This window comes from Sceloporus undulatus, chromosome 1 (genome assembly GCF_019175285.1).
Source record: "Sceloporus undulatus isolate JIND9_A2432 ecotype Alabama chromosome 1, SceUnd_v1.1, whole genome shotgun sequence".
NCBI lineage: Eukaryota > Metazoa > Chordata > Lepidosauria > Squamata > Phrynosomatidae > Sceloporus > Sceloporus undulatus.
The window spans coordinates 196,324,095-196,347,115 of NC_056522.1; the positions used below are offsets into that span (position 1 = coordinate 196,324,095).

Below are 23,021 nucleotides of genomic sequence, written 5' to 3' on the forward strand. Positions count from 1 at the left end.
ACTATATTTAAGGGAAAGTTTTTGTGGTATTGGACACAATGTGTCAGCAGCCCCCTCAGTGTCTACAGTTGTCACGCTGACCTTGTTCAGATGATTGTGTTGAAGTTCCATACTGATGTTGTTGTTATTTGCTATCATGTTGACTTCAACATATGGCGACTCCTATGAATGAGACACCTACAAGAGCTCTGCTCAGGTCATCAACAGCCCTGCTCAGGTCTTACAGATTCAGGGCTTCTCTGACCAAATCTATCCATCTGGAATGCAGTCTTCCTCTTGTCCTATTGCCTTGTACCTTCCCAAATATTATCATTGGCGGGTTATAGACCGCCGCTTTGAGGCGGTCTGCCGCCGCCGCCTGCTCCGTGCGGGAGCCGTAGCAGCCACACCGCGCGGCTCCTGCGTGGAGCAAAAAAGGAGCTCCAAAATGGAGCTCCTTCTTGCGGTGCCTGTATGATGTCGCGAGGCGCCGCTGGCGCATTTGCAACGTCATAGGTGCCGCGACACGTTCGGACGCTATGCGTCCGATACGTAAAGATGGTGCCAGCCGTGTGGAACGGCCGGCGCCATATTGTACGGACAGAGTCCGTATTAGACCCAGGGGCGTCTAGAAGAGATGCCCCTTTTTAGTGCCGGTGTGTAACTGGCCATTGTTTCTAGTGAGTCATGTCTTATGATGTGTCCAAAACAGGACAGTCTCCGTTTAGTTATCTTCATTCCTAGTGAGAGTTCAGGCTTAATTTATGCTAAGACGCATTCTTTTGTCTTTTTTAGCAGTTCACAGTATCCATAGAGCTCTTCTCCATCCTCACCTTTCAGATGTGTTCATTTTCTTCTTATAGCTTTCTTTACTGTCCAATTTCCACAGCATGCATTGGTTTTCTGACATTGTGTCATCTGCATATCCTAAATTGTCAATGTTCCATGAGGAAAAAAGAATAACTGTGCAGTGCCTTTTGATCAATAGTTTTAGGAGATATCAGTGTAGAAGGCAGAATCTGCTTTTATAAAATGGTAAACACGTTGCTGTAATGAGTGGTGGGAAAACCAAATGCCATTTTTGAGTGGAAGAACAGGCAGAATCACATACTGGAAGGGCAAGCAGCTCTGCATCCTCTTCAGTTTACTTCTGCCTTGAGCTCACTGCACATTTCTCTGTTCCCACCTGTAGAAATCAATGATGTAGTGTCAGGTGAAGAAATACACAGTGCAACATCATGAGGAAAATCATGCTGTACACAAACATGTAGACAAAGGGGAGCACAACACAATGGGATGATAAAAACAAGTGCCTGCAACATTTAACAATTCATAGATGATTAACAAATCTCGTGATTCAGTTGTATCATCAGCTCTTGGTGTGGGGGTGCTTAAAAAAGCTTCATATGTGTACTTTTATGAGTTGTTATCATTGTTGTACCATGCTTTTCACCAAAATTGGAACGCAAAGTGGCTTATAATTTTAAAAAACCAATACAATTAAAAGCATGCAAACGTGAGTTACTTATGTATCTCTGGTCCAAAACAAACTACAGAAATAACCCAGTCTGAGGCTGCTTTAATTGCCCTGGCTCAGTGCTAGGGAATCCTGGGAACTGTAATTTATTGTGGCACCAGAACTCTCTCTCTCTGACAGAGAAGGGTAAATGTCTCACAAAACTACAGTTCCCAAAATTCCCTAGTATTGAGCCAGGGTAGTTAAAGCGATCCATGTTGAATTATTTCTGCAGTGTGTTTTGGACCAAAGACCTGTTATTTCCAAAACCTATAATAAGATGCATTCTTTGATAAAGAAGAAGTAGTGAGCTTGTGGAATGAACACTGGTGCTTTCAATAGATTGGAAGTTGCATGCCTTTGAAAATTGAGTATCAATCTCCATAAATACCTCAATTATGTCTGCAGTATTTCTAAGGAACCAGCGGAGACAATGCAGCATTCTGTTGATGCATAAATTTTCCGCTGGCCTTCACATCTCTATGCATAACAAATATGTTATGGAAAAGATTGAATTGCTTCTACTTTAAGAGAAAAGGAGGTAAAACAGAGAACTCTAAGGCAGTGCATGGGCTCCCAATATAGCAAAAGAGAGAGCGCTTTTGAACAACTACACAATAAATTGTAAAATGATTTGAACACTATACACTAAATGGTTTAGCAAGTTATACAGCACAATTGAACAAAGACAAAGGATTCACCCCATTTCTCTCAGAAACTACACTGAATTATGTCTATTGTTCTCACAATGTCAAATACATTTATAAAGCCTGTGAAAGTGCTATCTAGGACACAGCTCAAAGAACTAACTTGGACTACAACATTCAGTGGTCCCCTGCTTTGGGGATCCTAAGAAATTCTTTGTACTTTGATCTGGATATCCCAGGTTCAAAATAAAGAACACTGTTAACTCTGAAAATGTGTATTTCCAAATTAAAAGTAAAACCTGGAAAGAACATTTTCAAGTTGAATTATATAAACGTGTAGATTTTTACAAAATATTATTCTTCACTCTGAACCAGTAAGTGCAGTTTGGATGCTTAAAGAGAGTAAATGTCAAATATTGTATGTGATAAGATTTGTTATATCACTGAAACAGATTTTTGTCTTTTTAGTATGTCTCAGTGGAATCAAGTCCAGCAGTTGGAAACAAAATTTTTGGAGCAGATAGATCTAATTTATGATGATAAATTTCCCATGGAAGTTCGACACCTATTAGCACAATGGATCGAAAACCAAGACTGGTAATCCTTTCTTTTTTTCTATGTGTTAAAATTTTAGGATGCTGATGTGCAAGCAGATCATGGAAAAACTAAGTTATTGCTTTTGCGCAGATATTGCTTACTAGGAAGAAAGCTTCTTTTATTATTCAAATAAATATTTTTAATGTAAGTTTTTGTCATATATATGCCCCTATATGCCACCCACACTACTACCTTTTATATTGGACAAATAGCCCAATTCCTGCACAACAGAACAAACAAACATATAGTTAGCACCAGCACTATAATTTTACTTAATTTTTTGTTTAGTAATTCTAATCTGCCCAAAAGAATTTGAAAATATATACTGGAAAAAACAAGACCAGGTCCTTAATCCAATTGTTGCTTTAATCTAAAATTAAAACTACTTAATCAGTGGAAACTTGATAAGTCAGTACTATGTAAGTTCCAGAAGATCCACTCTTGTATAAAATCCAACAGATCTACTCTAGTTGCAGCTAAGAATTGGAGTTAGCGTCAGTGGCATAGTGCTCTTAGTGTGGGGCTACTTCTCTGGGAGTCATAGGTTTGAATCCCTGCTCAGTCATGGAAACCTACTGAGTGACTTTGGAACAGTGATACGTTCTCAACCTCAGAGGAAGGCAATGAAAAAAAAACCCTCTAAAAGTATCTTAAGAAAACTAACATGGGGTCACCATAAATCAAAATCAACTTGAAAGTTCCTAGCAACAACAAAATTAAACATGTTTACTTTATTTAAGGTATTGCTACCTACCTGAAACCAAACAAGGTGATATGCAAACAATACAGAAAATAAAACAGCAATCAAATAAAAAAAAAACCACAGTGAAATATTAAAAATTTTAAAACATTTAAAAGACAAATTAAAAATAAAGTATCTTAACACACATTGAGTATGGAGATCATTCATAATCCCAAAGAGACTGTGTTCCATGGTTTGGGAGGGTCACAGGAGAAAACTCTTTCCTGAATGCCTGACAAGGAGGTAAGGAAGTTTTCGAAAGGGCCTCTCTTGTACACCTTAAGTCCAAAACACACTGCAGAAATAATCCTGTTTTATTATTGCAGCCTTAACACAAAGCAGAATTCGCAAAAACTGGTCTTTTTCAGGCCACCCATCTAAAATGAAGTATTTATCCTGAAGATGTTATTTTGAAAACTTTAAGCTGTCCTCCCTGTCCCATGTTTTTTCCATGCATGTGACTTGCTCTTATTCATATTGTGTTGAACAGGGACTCTGCATATAACAATGATCCGATGGCTGCCATCCTCCTACAGAACTTACTAATAAAGCTGGATGACCATTTAGACCGTGTTTCCCAAGAGAAGAATCTCCTCTTGGTACACAACCTAAAGAGAATCAAGAAGATGCTTCAGGTGAGAGTATTTATTGCCTGCTTCAGTTTAAGGTGTACTCACATAGGAGGAATCCCTTCTGTTTCTCCAACTATAAACTTGTTGCATGGTTTAAGGTGCAGCTACACAAACCACACTGAAAGGAGTAGATAGATGTATTAATCTTAAGTATTTGCTCACTGCAGGCCCTCTTCTCATTCCTTGTTTGTCCTTATGACCAGATTGTAGGACTAGTACTTCTTAGCATAGCTTCTGTCATGCTATTTGTTGTTGTGATGCATTTCTTATTATTTGAGAGCATTATGTTAGCAAACATCTATATTAGCGCTCTTCAGGAAGTGGGTGGGTAAAGAAGGGGAAGCAATTTACACTTGTGGCTTAAATGTAATACTACAACTGTGTGAGAGAAGTTCTTAATGCACTTCCTCTAGCTGACCTAGATTAAGATAATCGCTAAATACTGACAAGCAGTCTCGCTAATGATATCTTGATCTGAAGAGATTTTTTCATCACTTTACCATCAAACCAACTTAAAGCTGGCTGGAAACATTTTGCCACCTGAGATGGGGCTTTATTCTAGCCCCAAATTAAGGTAATACCAGCAAATGTTGAAACCAGACAACAGGTACCAGCTGAACATGGTACATAAACTAAGGCACACTTAATCAATATCACTTAAGCATATCCTCCAACTCTCCCAGTTTGGCAGGCGCAGTCCTGATTAAGTCCTCTCTTGACCAGCTTTTTAAACTGCTTTTAAAATGTCCCAGTTTCTGCCTCTTCCTCCCACTTTACCCCTTTGTACTCACCTTGCCTCAGTTACTGGAAACGGAGCTCAGACAAAGTAGTTCTTGATTAGTTAACTCAGCAAAGAGAAGAAGAAGAGAAAAGGAATTTTGCACTTTCCAGTATGCTCAGGCAAAAGCAAATGGCCGCAGCTACACCTAGGTTGTGTGTTCTACCTCACTAATACTTTTTACCATCTTGACCACACTCTGATATTACTTGGCCACGTCCCATTTTTCAATTATGAAATGTTGAAGGGTATGGTACAGAAGAGTAAATTTTGAGAAAGAGATGAACCAAGAGTCAGCCTCACTGCATAAACACCTACAGCTAAAAATCTGCCAAAATCTCTTCTTTTTAATATTGTGAAGCATTCCCCTCGCTGCCATCTACACTAACAGTGGTAGATTTCCCAATTGCAACCCACAGGCATGTTTCCTCTAAAGCTGCATCCTTACTGCAGAAACAATCCAGTTTGACACCACTGTAACTGCCATAGAATCATAGAGTTGGAAGAGACTGCAAGGGCCATCCAGTACAACTCCCTGCCATGCAGCAAATCTAAATCAAAGCATACCCGACAGATGACCATCCAGCCTCTGTTTAAAGATCTCCAAGGAAGGAGACTCCACCACTCTGAGGAAGTGTGTTCCACTGTTGAACCGTCCTTACTGTCAAGAAGTTCCTCCTGATGTTGAGGTGGAATCTCTTTTCCTGTAGCTTGTATCCATTGCTCCAGGTCCTAGTCTCTGGAGCAGCAGAAAACAAGTTAGCTCCCTCCTCAATATGACATCCCTTCAAATATTTAAACAGGGCTATCATATCATCTCTTAACCTTCTCTTTTCCAGGCTAAACATCCCCAGCTCCCTAAGTCATTCCTCACAGGGCATAATTTCCAGACCCTTCACCATTTTAGTTGCCCTCCTTTGGACACGCTCCAGTTTCTCAACATCCTTTTTAAATTGTGGTGCCCAGAACTGGACACAATATTCTAGGTGGGGCCTGACTAGAGCAGAATATAGTGGCACTATTACTTCCCTTGATCTATACTTCTATTGATAGATCACTATACTTCTATTGATGCAGCCTAAAATCGCCTTGGCCTTGTTAAATGCCGCATCGCACTGTTGACTCATGTTCAACTTGTGGTCTACTTGGACTCCCAGATCCCTTTCACAGGTAGTCTTGTTCATCCAGCTGTCACCCATCCTATATTTCTTCATTTCATTCTTCTGCCCTAAGTGCAGTACCTTACATTTCTCCGTGTTGAAATTCGTTTTGTTAGCTTTGGCCCAGCTTTCTAGTCTATTCAGATCATTTTGAATGTTGATCCTCTCCTCTGAAGGATTAGCTACTCCTCCTAATTTGGTGTCATCTGCAAATTTGATAAATATGCCCCCAATTCTGTCATCCAAGTCATTGATAAAGATGTTGAATAGCACTGGGCCCAGGGCTCTGTCTGCCCTGTGAGACCCCACTGGTCACTTCTCTCCAGGATAAAAAGGAGCCATTGTTGATCACCCTTTGGGTTCGGCCAGTCAACCAATTACAAATCCATGTAACAGTTACTTTGTCTATCCCACATTTTACAAGCTTGTTTGCAAGAATGTCATGGGAACCCTGTCAAAGGCCTTACTGAAATCACTACAGCATTTCCTTCATCTACTAAGCTGATAATTTTATCCCCCAAAAAAGAGAGATTAGATTTGTCTGGCATGACTTGTTTCTCTGAAACCCATGTTGACTTTTTGTGATTATGGAATTGCCTTCTAGATATTCAAAGACTCTCTATTTAATGATCTGCTCTAGAATCTTTCCTGGTATTGACGTCAGACTAACTGGACGAATTGTTGGGATTCTCTTATTTCCTCCTTTTTGCAGATGGGGACAACATTTGCCCTCCTGGCTCAGTGCTATGGAATTCTGGGAACTGTAGTTTGCTGTGGCACCAGAACCTTCTGACAGAGAAAGCTGTCTCACAAAACTACGGATCCCCAAATTCCATAGCATCAATCCTTGGCCGTTAAAGTAGTGTCAAACTGGATTATTTATTAAATGCGGATGCATCCTAAGTCGCAAAAGGGAGTAGGGATTTTTCATATATTACAAAAAGCACCATTTTGAAAGAGGTGTTTTATGTTGGTGACAGCAGCAATTTAAAAGGGTAGGAAGTAAGTTCAAAATGAAAATAAAAATTTTCTATCCCTGAAAAGCAGTGGCAGCCTGCTCAGTGCACATTATGTCACTATAGAGCCGATCCTGAACTAGTTCCATGATATTTTCTATAAGTAAAATCAGTGAGAAGCAGATAGAACAGTATAGATTCAGTTAAAATAAAGTGTGATGATGTTTAGTTATCCAGTGGATAAGCCATATAACTTGTGCACACTTGGCCTGTAGCTGGCGTTCGCACTATTAAATGTATAGTGAAATCATGTACAAATTATAATTGCATTTGAACTGCAATTGCACTTGTGTGAATTCACAATAAACAAATTAAAATTATGCAATACTTACCCAAATCCCTATTTAACACAATAATTCTGGGACATGGATCCTGTCCACTGTGGTTTTCCAACTAGCTATACTTGTAGATATGAACTGAGACATGTGTCTCTACAACTGAGGAAAGGTGTCACTCTACCTTTGTTTTTGCCTCTTCTTTCTTTTCTGGCATAAATATCCTAAAGACATCAGATCGTGTCTGATCTTGGAAGCAAAGCAAGGACAGCCCTGGTTAGTGCTTGGATGGGAGACTTCCAATCAGTACCAGGTGCTGTCAGCTATATTTCAGAGGAAGGGACTGGCAAAACTAGAGATGTTAAGGCCTGAAAAGAAGGGGGAGGGGAATGGGGGAAAATTAAAAAAAAAGGAAGAAAATAAATTATGGAATGTTTTATTTTAGTGTGATTCAGGAACAAAATGGGGAAAAACTTTTTCCCCCAAATTTTTTCCAGGCCTTCACATCTCAAGGCAAAACCACCTCTGAGTATGCCTTGCCTAAGAAAACGCTATAAAATTCATGGAGTGACCAAAAGTCAACAGGCAACTTGAAGGTACATACAGTGGGCCCTCTCCTTATGCGGAGGATCCGTTCGGGATCCTCCTGCGTAAGGGAAAATCCACCTATGCTCGAGCCCCATAGGAGATAATGGGGTGCGTGTATGTGGTGGCGCAGTGCGCACGTGCCATGGGCATGCGAGCCATTGTTTTTTCCCCTGCGCAGTTTCTGCGTAAGCTGGAAGCTGTGTAAAATGCATCCGCGCATGGCACGAGTGCACTGTATACACATACATGCCCCTGTTGTTCTGGACTACATAAAAGACAAACTTAACAGGTGAAACTTACTGAATCATGGAGATATGATGATGACAAAGACTTTACATGTTAAATTTCTACTTGCCACAATGAAAAAAGATAACCATTATGGTTAGATGATAAGAAAAGAAATAGCCATAAATGAGAAACAGAAGAAATGTAATGAAGATTACTGTATATATGTGTAAACATCAATATTATTACATGCTTCTTGTAGTAGTCAGCACCATATATTTATTTTAGATATTTTCTTCAACTCCGTAGTCTTTCCAAGTGAGCTTATGATATAAAACTAGCGTTCACTGATTTCTCATAATCACCTACATCTTTATAAAAATCTCTAAGACCAACCAGGGCCCTGCATCTTCCATCCATTCACAAGACCTAACACAGCAAAAGTAGCCACTAGGACTAGTCCACAGTGACATGTGTGGACCAAGACAGGGAATCCTTATTTACTAACTCTTATTATTTACTTACTCTCCAGAGGCAGCTGAAGACTACAAACAGCTGGGAAGGAGGAGGGATAGGTGTGCGTCTGTTCCTCCTCTTCCCTGCCTTCCGTGTGCCACGAAAAATGGCTTTGTATGCCATCTCTGGCACATGTGCCATAGGTTCACCAACATGGGTCTTTCCCTTTCATGCAGTATATTAATGCCCACAAACAGTAATGTCCCCAAGCTTTCTTATGCTAACATATTCTCTGTGTGTGTGTTGTTTCCTTAGGGAAAATATCAGAATAACCCTGTGCACATAGCAGTAGTTGTTTCAAACTGTTTAAGAGAAGAAAGAAGAATATTGGCTTCAGCTAGCATGCCAGTACAGGTAACTTTATTTTATGTTTGATAGTTGTGTCTGTCAAAAAAAAAAAAAAAAAAAAGCCCCCGACCCTAGAAGCACAGAGTTATGTCAATATAAAACCAGGATCCAATTGAGGCATTATGCTTGTGCAACTCCTAATTGTACAAGTGGTTAGACCTTTTCAAACCTCACACAAGTAGACATTAAATATGTCATTGCACAAGTGTAGGTGCACAATTTCCTCGTTCCCTGTGCTACCCAAGCCAAGACAGCCCATCTTACAGTCCAGTGATGGCTTTAGTAGCAGACTGTTTAAGTTGACCAAAGTAATTCCTTTCACAAAGGAAAACAGAAAATGTTTAATGTCACAAAGACTCATGGGGTAACTTTAATATATTCTGAATATGCCCTGTTTTGGTAACCTAGAGTTCTGCTTGACAATACAGAATTTGGTCTAAAAATAAATAGCACTTGATTTATACAACAAGAAAATAGTGCTTCTCTTGAAATCACAACTGACACGAAGAAAACAACAAACATGGAAGAGAGGAAGCAAGGAGAATGGGATGACTAAGAAGTCTATGCTGTGAACTTAAGTGGAACAGGCTGTCCTCAGGTGGCAAGCTGAACAGACTGAACAAAATGAGGCCAGAAAAGGAATTTGTAAAGTTTTTGTTTTCCAAACGGAGAATATTCCTTGACATGGGCTATGAGGTGTGTTTAGGATATTAGACTTTGTGCAATTGGTTTGGAATCTTAGCTCACTGTAAGTCTTAAGGAAGGTTGGGAATTATGTGCTCACATGCAGCCCCTGGTGCAGCCATTCTGATATCCACTGACCCTCCCAAAGGTTCTGATAACCTCAAAATCACTTGCAGCCAAAATTAGTATTTTTTGGCAAATCATAAACAAATGAAAATGCTTAAAACTCCTTTTGCAGGGATGTTTAGGGGGTATTCCCAGCTGAAACAGCTACCCTCCCCAAAAAATAAAACCACCCTGAAAGGTGACCAGAAATGAGGCTTTGTTATTTCTAGTTATCCATAATTGCCAGTTACAGTGATGAGGTGCAGCCTTCTGGAGTTGTGGAGAAGCTTACAATTTTGTTTGCAGCCCTCTGGGTTTCCATAGTATGTCCAGCGTTAAGCGTTAACTTGTGATCACTGCTGGTGGATTTTCAGGAGCCCAGACACTCCAGGAGTGGTGCATTTTCCCCACCAAGTCTTTAGACTGGTCAGTGTATGTTCCTTTTATGTTTTATAACCAAGGTGATGACTTGCCAGGTAGGAAGTTGTCTTTGTTTTCAGAGTTCTCATACTTTGCATATTTATATGAAAACAGTAACTGTTAACTCAGTTAAAGCCACATTCCTCCATGACACTTGTGAAGTATACAAGAGCATACTTATATCAGGCTCCCCCTCCCTCTGCTTGTATGGCAGATTCTCAGTGCCTGTGTGTACCACAATGTAGTGAATGGGGGGAGGATGGGTACACCTGGGCAGCATATGGAATTGTCACATAAGGAGTATCAGAGACCCTGTGATACAAAGATCAAAACCTGCAAGCTATTGATAATTCCTTGTTATGTCACAGAGGCAGGCTCTCATGATGTTACAAGGAGCAGCCCCTGGTTATGTCATTTAGCACAGCACAGTAACATTAACCAAATGAGAAAAATGTATACATGGATACTTTTCAAGGCAGTACTCTTGCCCTAAGATCCCTCCACCTCACCTTGAAGACTAAAGAAGAGAGGCCAAGTCCTGTGGCTCAGGATTGGGCTCTGAGGTCTGAGAACCTTAGTAGCATCTTGATGTAGTTCTGCAACCATGAGAGTAGCCATTGCCCTCCCATATCTCCAATGTAAAAATTAGGGAATGGATAATTTTGTATAGCTCTCCCACTTCCATGTATATGTGCTCATGCATATGTATGCACATGTCTTCATTGATTGTCTAAATGGAGTATTGTAAAAAGATTTTAAAATATTTTGTTGCTTTGACTTGGAGTTGTGGTTAAGTAAGCATTTTTGGGATATTGCTATCTGCTCTTGGAGCCATACTTTTGACTGTGCTAGACTTCCACAATGGAAACTGTACCTTGAACAAGCAAATATTGTTTCTCAAAGCAGACGTGACACTGTGGGAAGTTAGCAAAGACATAATTTCTATACTCTTGCCTATATATAGAAATTGGTCCTTTTTCTGTTAATGTGTTTCCCATATAAATGAAGCGTGAAATACCTCAGATTAATGAAAACATTAAAACCAAAAGTAAAGTTTGGGGTGAGGGGAAATCTTTGTAAAGTTAAAAAGTCCTGGATCTGTTTATTTTTAGTTACTTGTCAAAGAACATCCTTTGCAGTGAGAAACAGTATTATTGAACCCACTTGTCTTTTTGTTTATTTAGGGACCTCTAGAAAAGTCACTACAAAATAACCTGGATTCAGAAAGACAAAGAAATGTAGACCACAAAGTGTCTGCAATTAAGAACAGTACTCAGGCAAGTTGTTGTGGTTTGCTATCTGTGTACTAAATGCAAAGAAATCTACATACAGGAGCAGATATATCTTTGGTGTCAATACAATTTGCTTAAGGTTAAGCTTTCACCCTCAGACAGATCTCCTTGCATTATTAAGGACATCATCCTTCTGCCTTTATTTTATGGCTTTAGCTGATAAATTAACCTTTGGTTGAACCAAACTATTATAGTTTCTTAATTTCTGAATTTTGTACTAAAAGTAAAGCCATAATTCAATTATTCAAATGAGCCCTGAAGAGAAGGGATCATGGTTGTGTGATGAACATGTGCTTCAGAACAGGCATGATCTTAGGCTTTCTTTACTGAGTGATGGGAGAGAGCTAATCCTACATATTTTTCTTGAGATGAGATTTGCCAGCTTCCACGTTCATAGTATTGAGCTGTCTGCTGTTTCATTAGTGTTGACACCCTTTTAGTTGATCAAACGGTGTTTTAGCTGATTGGTATGATTAGTATGATAGAGGGAGGCTGCAATAGCATGTCCCTCACCTGAAGCTAAGCTCCACTGAAAACACGACTTGTTTCTGAATAGCCATGGATATGATTGCATTGTACCTGTTGCGGACAGCATTAAACATGGAATACAAAATAGTTTTCTCCACCTTATCTTCCCAAGCATAACCAGTGGCTATGGATGAGAGGTAGTGGGAAATACTGTATATGTTTTATTTAGAAGGGGCTGAAATTCTCAGAGGATTGTTGTCACTTGATAAACATTAGGAATCTTATTGGATCCATTTGCCATTTCTTTTTTTAAATTTGAAAAACAGATGACTGAACAAGATGTCAAATATTTAGAAGATTTGCAAGAGGAGTTTGACTTCAGGTTTAAAACAATACATAGCATAGGTAAGCTACTCCATAAAATACTGTGAAGGAAAGAGACTGATCTTGCATGGATGTAGATTCAGAGCTTGGGACTTACACAAAATCTGGATGTATTACTGAAGCAGGTGATATGGAAACTGTCTGTGAAAAAGAAGTCTTGTCTGTCCTTCAGGGGGAGAGGGAAACGGACAGGGGGACTGAACAGACAGGCCAGTATAGCACGGGCTGAGCCCATGCTATACTGGCTCTGGTGCTCATTGGTCCATGGGTTGGCAAACAGACAGGCACACCTGTCCCCACACTGACCTGAGACAAGGACAGACATGGGCTCCTTACCTTGCCGTGCCTTCACTCCAACTGAGAAGTACCACTTCACTGCGTCTGACATAGAAACAGTAAATTACCCTGGGATATCGACTGTTTACCCCAGCATCAGGCCAGATCCTCTGGATCCATGTCTTTTCTGGCAAGATTGGGCCTGAGCCTGCCTCCTGTGTTTTGGACTGCATCATCTGAACTAGATGACGTGAGGCTGGGGAACCTGGGCCTTTTGGCTGGTATGGACAACCCCAGGGTTGAGATAAAAGACTAACAATTGTACCTATGTAAGCTTTCTTAAATGTAAGTTTTATTGGATTCTCAGTTGTACATAAAAACATGTAAAACCTAAATTGGGGGTGGACAACTACCTGTGGGTTGGGGCCACATATGCCCCACAATGAACTTATTAAGGCTGCCCCTTGCATCATAATTTTTTTTGCTCTTTTAGTGAAAATGCTCCTTGCATTCTCTGTAGGTACTGGGGCAATTTTGCCATTTTGGGGGGTTCCCCCCAGCTGTTTTAAGCTTAAGAGAGACCTTTCCCCAAAACAGGAAGTGACATTCCTGTTTTGCAAAACAGCTTCTCCTGGGTCTTAAAACAGATAGGGAAACATAATGGAAGTGCATCCACACCACCTAGAAAGCACGTGGGCATTTTGAGTAGGAAAAAAATCAAAATAATCTGGGTGGGGTGCTTTGAGGACTACAAAAACAGCCTTTGGGGGAGGCACACTTTCCCCACTCTCAGCTTAGACATGTTTTTAGACACAGAAGATACAGTCTGAGTAATGTATGGTCTGTTACGCCTAAGATATAGGCACCCAAATTCAATTGGAGGATTGGGAGAAAATATGGCATGAGAAATTGAAATGTATCTTGAACTACAATATGAAAGAGAACTATTATAAATTACAATATAGGTTGTATTTAAACTTTCAGAAGTAAATAAAAATACTAGCAACAGGTGCTGAAAGTGTAGAGAGGAGAAGGGCACCTTTTACCACATGTGGTGGTTATGTTGGATTGTAAGGAAATATTGGGGACAAATACATGAGGAAATAAAAAAGTTGTTAGCAATGAGATTTAAGAAAGAGTCAGAGACGTACTTGTTAGGAATAATGGATAAGGATTTGGACAGAAAATACGGGAAAATTCTTCTAGAACATGGCCACATAGCCCGAAAAACCCACCAAAAAATATGTCTATTTCCCCCATCTGCCTTTTAAAGTTTTTGTCCTCCCACTGGGATTCTTGTAGTACAATACTTCTTTGCTATCCCCCTGGGAATCCATTCCAGGACTCCCCCCCCCCCCCCCCCCCGATAACAAAAAATGCAGGACCATAAGTCTTGTTCTTTTCAATTAGCATGAATGCATGCTGGCGCCCATGCATGCAGCTGTGTACATGCATGCTCACTTAAAAAGCCGAGGCTTGCTGTCCGTTCAAGTTCACATCCACAGATGGAAAGTCTGTGATTGGTGTGGGGGCACTGTATTTGCCTTGTTCTCTCTATAACATTTGGGGTATTAGCTCCAGTACTTGATAATCAACTCCTGCTCTCAAGAATTCTGTCTCTCATCAAGCCCTCCTGATCAGATTTTTCAAATTTTAGGATTCGAACTGTGGGAGACTAGGGTTCTAATCCCTGCTCAGCAAGTCACACTCTCACAGCTTCAAAGGAAGGCAATGGCATACCCCAAATCTTATTAAGAAAACCCCATGATAGGTGTAACAGCGTTTGCATGTGTCAGAAATGACTTAAAGGCATACAAAAACAACAACATACCCTCAAACATTTCACAGATGGAAACAGGGACACATGTGGCCAACAATATCAAAGTGTGGTCAAGATGGCAAAAGTTACTAATGAGGAAGAAGACTCAAGTAAGGAGAAGCGGCAGCAGTTTGCTTTTGCCTGAGCTGATACCTTTGAACTATTCCAGTTTGACAGGGACAGCCCTAATTCATCCTTCGCCATTCCATTTTTTTTAGTGCTTTTTAAATGTCCCACTTTCTTCTCCCATTTCTCTCCTTTCTTCTCAGCTTACAAAAACTGTTTCAAACCTTAAGTTACTTTGCATTCAGTTATCTGGGGGGGGGGAGGTGCAAGATCTTGCCCCTGACTTCCTGTTCCCTCCTTTCCCCCTTGCTGAGTTAATTGAATGGAAACTACTTTTGCTCTATGAACTCAATGTGAAGCAACAGAAATAAGCTGAGTGAGGACAAAAGGAGGAAAGTGTCAGGAGGAGAGAGTAACTGGGACATCTTAATAGCAGCTGAAAAACAGGGGTGGATAAAGGATTAATTGGGACTGTTTCTGTCAGATCAGAGCACTTGAAGGATATACAGTGTGACTAATACATGAAATTGCAATAGTACCATGAATTATATGAACCATATTTATATGTACATCTAAGTATCATTAAAAGATATAATATCTCTATTCTTGCTGTTGTGTGCCTTCAAGTCATTTCCAACTTATGGCAACCCAAAGCCCTATTACTGGGCTTTCTTGGCAAGATTTGTTCACAGCATTTTCTCGGCAAGCCTTTGCCTTCCTCTGTGGGTGAGAAAGTGTGAAACTCACCCAGTGGGTTTATCACCATCTTGTTGTGGTCTCCAAACCAGCTTTAGAGGACTGTGAAACTGACAAGACGCTTTGGTGTGGTACATGGAGCTGCACAGGGATGGGGGAAAGAAGCTCTAGTGGCAGAACATGGTCGGATTTAGGCCATGTATGATTATTTTATCCTTATATACTATGAAGACCAATAATATGCATGTTTTCTGGTATACATATAAAGTTGCTGGTTAAAAGGTAAGGTATACCACTTTAAAGAGGGATATACATAAATGTAAGATTATACACACACCTCATCCCATACACTGGGCTGGAGGGATAAATAAACTCAGAACAAAAATGTATTTCTGTTTGAATGGGCTAGGCTGAGTCATGAAAGTTTAAGTTCAGCTTGTATACATACCAGTCCTAACTGAAAGCAGCTATAGTTCAAGTCATGTTGAGAAATCAAGAGAATGACTGAGGGCAACCAGGAGTCGTAGCTCTTAATCTTTCCCATGTGGATTTTAAGATTGGAATCTCTTTTTTGTGTTATAGATTTGGCATGTCTTGAAGTCATGTTTAGAAACATATGCTTTGGTGGCCTGTGGGGCAGGATTTTGTCTTTTCTTCTTCTGCAGGATGGAAAAATCTTGGGGTGCATGCATGTAATTTTGGAATGAAAAGGGAGTGAGCAATTGAAGCAGCAAGCAAACAGAGGCATACATGGCCCTGCCTCCCTTCCATTCCTGATGGGAGCTTTCTTAGGGTACTTATCCATTTTTAGAAAGTTTGGGGAAATGTGGCCTTCATCTGTGCATTGCACCTAGTTCAAATTTTTGCATTTTGATATTCTAATCATAATTGCAAAGGCTTATCCCTAAAGGCACCAGATTCCATCTGATCTTGGAAGTTACGCATAGTCAACTCTGGTTAGTAATTGGTTGGGAGACTGTCAACAAATACCACGTCCTGTGGGCTATATTTCAGATAATCTGGACCTAAGCCATATAGGGCTTTATAGATCATGACCAGCACTTTGCAATCTATTTCAGAACAGAATGAGAAGAACAGTGCTGCTATGAAGCAAGAAATGCTGATGTTGCAGGAAATACTTAATACGTTAGACTACAGGAGAAAGGTGAGTTGTCATTTTTTATATTTTGTGGTACTGTTCCTTTTGCTTTGCATCACAAACTGAGAAATACCTAGCAGTGTTATTTTTTTCTAGATAGACATTAAGTAGCAGGAAATTCCAAACAGTCTGAAAGTGCAAGATGACTGTGCAGACTAGAATGCTGTCTGCTTCCTGAGCAGGAAGACAGTCACAAGATTGGAGGCATTTTCTCCTTCTGTTTATTGTATTTTTAATTGTCCTTCCTCCATAAAGCCCAGAGCAGCATGCAGGAAGTTAGCCCGCCATCCTTAAGACAAAGCTCATAAATGGGTTGTGTTGTTTTTTCCTTTGCCATTAAATTGGCTTTAATTTATGGTGACCATGGGCCAAAACAGATGGCCCAAAAAGAGTGGATTGGGACTGCCACGGAGCTGGTCTCCACGGAGCCATGGCAACCACAACTTGCAGTCCCATCCTCCCTGGAGCCAGGCCAAATAGGAGCAGAAAAGATCCACTCCTATTTGGGCTAGTAAAAAGCCACCTTAAGCAGGCAGGTCGCAAACCCAGGGTGGTTTCTGGGCACTCCAGCAGTGTGCATTGTGTAAACACCATGAAGCTGCCCCTGTGTGATTGGCTGGGCGGCTTCTGGGCGGCTTGGAAGCATGCAGCATGTGAACACTGCACTCCCAAGCTGCCCGGAAGATGGCTTAACTTGGCAGCCTGTTCTGGCCCTGTATGAATGTGAGACCACCAAGAGACTCAGGACTTTATTACATGATAAGTTTAGTGCATCATTTCACTGGCTTAATTCTGTGTTTAGTCTTTTCTTATAACATTGTGACTTGCCCATTGTGGCATTGCATTTCCTTCATTACTAGACTGTCTTTCCATTGATGGGAAAAACCCATGAAAGGGGTTATTGTTGCTATTCAACTATTGGTTCTGGTGCAGTCGTTCTTCTGCTGCAGTTCTGATACTCATGTGGAAGTCATGTGGTGTGAGAGGCATGGTTCTCCACTTGTCCCGCTTCCTATGCCAGACAGGATGAAGTCACTTCACTTCCGGTGTCCAGACAAAGAAGACATCACAGGAACAACACTGCTTTTACTCCATTCCCCTTAAACATTTTTTTGCCGTAATTGCACAATTGAACTGCCATAGCAGGTCACCAGCATGAAGTGAAGTGCCAGCATGAGTAATGTGCCAAAACTGCGGCATTTAAAAAAAGAAAAAAACAAACAGTGTGCATGTGTTACATACGGTAGACGGGGTAGGAAGGTGGAGTCAAGTGAGGCAATACAGAAAACATTGTGGGAATGTGCATCATTGAAGCACCACTATAGCACAATTGGAATGAAGATGAAGTGATTCCATACCAGTATACTTCTGTTTGCTTAAACAATATGGCTGCTGTGAAATGTGATAAAGCTCTCAGTCATTCACTGCCTTATTCAGATCTTGCAAATTTAGGACCATGGTGAAATCGAAGGCTTTCATGGTTGGCATCCATATTTTTTGTGGGGGTTTTGGACTTTGATGCCGTGTTCTAGAAGAGTTTGTTCCTGACGTTTCACCAGTAGCTGTGACTGGCATCTTCAGAGAATACTGGCATGAAAGAGAGTGGGGTACATATACTGTCGATTGAGAGAAAGTGATTTACATTTTGATCTGTGTATTGTTCTGCTGTTGAATAGCAAGGTCTCAGGGTGTCTAATTAATGATCCATTGTCAGCTGGGAAACCCCTTCAACAGGGTGGTTTTCATTTGCATTTGCCGGATCATGATTTTGGTGTTTTTCAGGACTAGTAGCCAAACTTTGTTTACTTTACAGGTTTCTTCTTTCCTGTTGAGGTTGTCCAGGTGCTTATGGAGTTCAATGGCTTCCTTGTGCATTTTGACCTGAGTGTTGTTGGCATGGTCCAAAATATCAGTGTTTTCAAACCGCTTTTTATGCCCAGGATGGTTATAGTGTGTTCTTCTACTGCTGATTTTTCTGGCTGGCCCAGTCTGCAGTGTCTCTTGTGTTCCTTGATTTGTGTTGGAACACTGTGTTTGGTGGCCCCTATGTAGACTTGTCTGCAGCTGTACAGTATCCAGTAAACTTCTGAAGCTGTGCGAGGGTCTCTCCTGTCTTTCACTGAGTGCAGCATTTGCTGGATTTTCTTCGTCAGTTTTTAGAACATTTGGAAGTTATGTTTCCTCACCAGTTCCCCTATCCTGTCTGTGACTCCTTTGATGTATGCTCAAAAATACCTCCCCTTTGACCTCCTATGAAAAGTACTAGTATGGAACGAGACCAGCTGCCCCGTGATTGATTGTTGTTAATGTTTTTTAGACTTTCATATTTTTATGAATGTTTTTATGCTTTTATTTTAACTGTGGATTTAATGCTGTAATTGTAATTTTAACCTTGTTGTGATCCTGCTTCGATCCAATGGGAGAGGCGAGAGATAGAAATAAAAATTATTATTATTATTATTATTATTATTATTATTATGTTTGTCTTCACTCATGGGATTTTCTGGGTCTGGCAGTCCTTCTGATTTCTGAGCTGGAGTACCCATTAGCCTGTAGAACTCAGTTTAAGTGCTTCAATTAAGTGGGATAATAGATTCTACAAACAGAGAAATGGGGTAGCCATAGGAAGCCCTCTGAGTCCTGTGATAGCAAACTCTTATATGGAACACATTGAGAAGCATACCCTGGAAACAGCACCAAAAAAGCCCACAACATGGTTCCAATATGTGGATGACACTTTCACCATTGGGGTTTCCCAGCAGACAATGGATCATTAATTAAATAAACACCCTGAGGCCTTGCCATTCAACAACAGAACAATACACAAATCAACATGTAAATAACTCCTCCCAACCTAGAGTCACACAATCAGTGGTAATTCCAACTGAGTGCAGAAGGGTTTATATCCAGATGGGTAAGTGCAAGATTGCCTTTCTTGTGAGTTTTGTGTCCATGTGTAAACTGGAACCCAGTTTTCTATCAGTCCAAATCTCCTCTCTCCCCTATACCAAAATGGCTCACTTGACTCAACTGTGTTTCCTTTGTTTGTAAAAGCTAGATATTGTACAGTGGACCCTTGTTATACGCTGAGGTTTGGTTCCAAGATCCCCCGTGCATAACAAAATCCGTGTATGCTCAAGTCCCATTAAATATAATAACATAGCAAAATGGTGCTCCTTATAAAAATGGAAAATCAAGGTTTGATATTTGAAATTTATACTTTTTTTTTGAACATTTTTAAACCATGGATGCTTGAATCCGTGCATAAAAAAATCTATGCATAAGAAGTGCCGACTGTACTTGTAATTTATCCACTATTCAGAAGTGAGCACTTATGGGGGGGGCTGCGGAGGGGGACAGGAAGTGTCACTATCCATATGCAAGAAAACTAGGAAAACCTGACAGTCTGCAGAAGTGCAACAAAAACAAAAGTAAGAAAAAATAATAATAATGGCAAAATTACAAAATAGCAAAGTGAAGACTGAGCATGCTCAGTAGCAACAGAAGGTTGCCTGGCATTGGGGGCAAGATCCAGGATAGCAGGGGTTGAGAAGGAGAAGGGGATACTGTGTTGTGGATCTGCTGTCCATGGTGCAATACTTCATGGCAGACCCTATTAAATATTAAAGTAATATGACCAGACAGTAGCCATCATTTCAAGTCTTTACAGCATAGTGTGTTTTAGGGGTATGGCATACTGATTTATTTATTTTACTAATGAAATAAGTCAGTGTGACTTACTTACCATTGTGAGTTCACTTCCCTTGAACCTGAACTAGACCGAAGAACACTCAAACAAAACTACTTAGTTCATCTCAGGAAGTATTGCTTTATTGAAAGTGCTAATGCTGGTGACTTCAGGAAATACAGAGTCCCCCTTTAACCATAAAGCATTATTGAAATGTGTTTGCAGCTCTTGAATGTTTACGCCAATGCATTGTGAAATCCTTTCAAGGCTCAATATTAATGCTAAAGGAGAAAGAGATTGTAACAACCCTAACCGTATTTTCAAAGAAACCTTTTCATTCTTCTATTTATTTGTAACGGAATGCTTAATTCTTTCAGGAAGTTCTCAATAAAATGGCACAAATAATAAAGGAAATGGAAGCCTTGGTGAATAACATGCTGATGAAAGAACTCTTGGATTGGAAGAGAAGGCAGCAAATGGCCTGCATAGGAGGCCCTCTGCACAGTGGTCTTGATCAGCTACAAAACTGGTAAACTTTTCACCCTGGTTTCTGCATGAAGAACAACAGGAAGTGTGCTGTGCTGCTCTCCTCCCCGCCCGCCAGGCCAGCATTTGCAGTAAAAGTTTCATCTGTGAGGCTAAGAGAGGATATTGTTAATTCAGCTTTAAAGAATGTATGAGTCTATAGGGAAAGCAACTTTAAGAGGCATCATTTGCCATCAAAAGGCTTTTTGAAAGTAGGGTTGTTATCATTGTGAGAGGTATGGAGTCTGAGGGGGAGAGATTGGGGCTGAACCACCAAAATGATGCCACTCCATCACACCTGTGACGCTTCTGTTAGTGAGTTATGAAACTTCCCAAAATGGGAAGAGCCTGCAGGAAAGCTTAACTGTTAATAATGAAGGCTTTTTCAGTGAACAGTTTACTCTTAGTTTGTCTCTGGAAATACATTTGAGGAAAGCCATTCCGGCTGTCCTAATGATGTGTTTACTCAGTTACATACGTTTGGTCCCATTTTGTGTTCCTTTTTTTCCTTTACTCATAAAACATTTTAGCAACGCACATTTAAAACCCACACACAAACACTTCTCTGGGACTCTAAAATAAGGGCAGGTCCCTTTGGCGAATGACAATCCCTTTGTTCTGCTAGGAAAAAGTCTGCTTGTGGAATTCTTTGGGTGGGACTTCAAAATATTTGACTTTCTTAAGCAGGTAGAGTATGTCAGGAGGGGGGAGGAAGACAGGGGGTAAGGCAGGTCTCATATATGTTCAGGAGTAAACCACTGCAGCATTGTATTCAATTGTGTACTCTGTATGTCTAATTAACCTGAACCTTTCCCCCTTGGTATGTGCCCAGTTTCACACTATTGGCAGAAAGTCTTTTTCAAATAAGAAGGCAACTGGAGAAACTAGATGAGCTTTTGGTTAAACTCACATACGATGGAGATCCCATCCCATTGCAAAGACCTCAGTTGTTGGAAAGAGTAAACTTCTTACTTTACAGCCTTTTCCAAAGGTATGTAAGTTTTTTATTGAAAGCTATCTTTTAATATGACTGAAATGTATCTAAAATTTTATACTTCTGATCATGGGAATGTTTACTGCATCCCAAAAAAGTCTGACAATTGCATTGAATGATGGAAACCTACTGTGCTGTGTTGGGATCAAAGAACCCTGATTATCTTGCAGTATATCACTTGGCCTGTTTGCACATGGTATTAATGAAAATATTTATTTCTTTTCATACTAGTTCATTTATAGTTGAGAGACAGCCCTGCATGCCAACCCATCCCCAGAGGCCTTTGGTTCTTAAAACTTTAATCCAGTTTACTGTTAAACTTAGGTGAGTAAAAGGTGTCAGTTCCCAAGGACCTGATTTGTGTGATGTCCTAGTTTATCTCTTTTAAATGTTTCATGCACTATAGACCAAATTCTGATCTACATACAATGCATCAAGACTTCTGTTGCTTTTTGTGTTGCAAAAGCAGTTTGTTAGGTGGAGTTCTTGAAGAAAATAAGGTTATAGGAAAACCTTAAACTCTTTCATATTAAGATTCAGATCCTGTTGGTTAAACCCATTTCCTCCCCAATTATCTTCAATGATCAGAAGAGCACCTTCTTTCTCTTATTCTAACCCAAGTTTTGTTCCCTGCTTCCCCCTTTATTTCCATTTCCTGCAATCTTTCCTTACTGCTGGAATTAAGATGTATGTCTGAAATCCTATCAATGTACTTTTTCTAGGGATATGCATGGGTGGTGAGGGAAGGCAGACAAAGGCTGCATCTACACCTGTGAAATAATTTTTACTTACCTCAATGACTATCCTATAGGAGGATGTGACGTTCCTCTGGATTCAAAGAGAAAACATTTCTTTCCAACGCCTGAGGTGTTTAAACCGATTTTTAAAAAATGCTCGCTTCTGCAGTTTCCAGGGAAAAACATTTTGCTGGGTTTTTTGCAATATGTGTCCTGCCAGATCAGTGTTGCATCAGGCAGGGGTAGTGGGGGGGGGGGGATGACAGATTGGAGAGTGAATTTCTCCATCTGGCAAGCGGACTGTTGCAATTTTTTAAAAAAAGTTCAGTGTATGCCTGATTCTCTGCTTGCTGGGATATGTGTGTGATTTTATTAAATTTGGTCACTGGGAGGAAATTATACTGGTGAATGGCTGGGCTAATAACCTTTGCTTGCTCACTCACCACTGAGATGGGAGGAGGCAAGGGTGGAGGAGACAGTAATTTCTGTCTACACCAAACTCTCTTCCTCCAACCCAGGAGGATCTGGTCTATACTCCCTCCCTCCCATATGTATGTCAAGAGATATTTACAGTTCCCTCACTTACTCACGATCACTTACTGGGCATGGAAGAGTTGCTGGATGAAATAGTCATCCAGTGAAAATGCAGTGTGAGTGATAAGACTAATAGAAAAACAAGAAAGACTATT

General features: G+C 40.4%; 1 protein-coding gene across 6 annotated transcripts in view; it reads left to right on the top strand.

The window, feature by feature from the left end:
* Positions 1–23,021, top strand: part of STAT4 (signal transducer and activator of transcription 4) — a 53,166-nt gene that overhangs the window by 5,016 nt on the left and 25,129 nt on the right. For all 6 annotated transcript variants that reach the window (XR_006101566.1, XM_042446585.1, XM_042446583.1 and 3 more), the window contains exons 2-10: positions 2,611–2,739; positions 3,972–4,116; positions 8,927–9,025; positions 11,413–11,505; positions 12,315–12,393; positions 16,309–16,394; positions 20,454–20,605; positions 21,434–21,592; positions 21,827–21,919. Coding sequence is in view for 5 of the 6 variants with exons in the window: in XM_042446585.1 (XP_042302519.1) it covers positions 2,611–2,739; positions 3,972–4,116; positions 8,927–9,025; positions 11,413–11,505; positions 12,315–12,393; positions 16,309–16,394; positions 20,454–20,605; positions 21,434–21,592; positions 21,827–21,919 (1,035 nt within the window). In the remaining variant the exon portion in view is untranslated. The remainder of the gene's footprint in view (positions 1–2,610; positions 2,740–3,971; positions 4,117–8,926; positions 9,026–11,412; positions 11,506–12,314; positions 12,394–16,308; positions 16,395–20,453; positions 20,606–21,433; positions 21,593–21,826; positions 21,920–23,021) is intronic.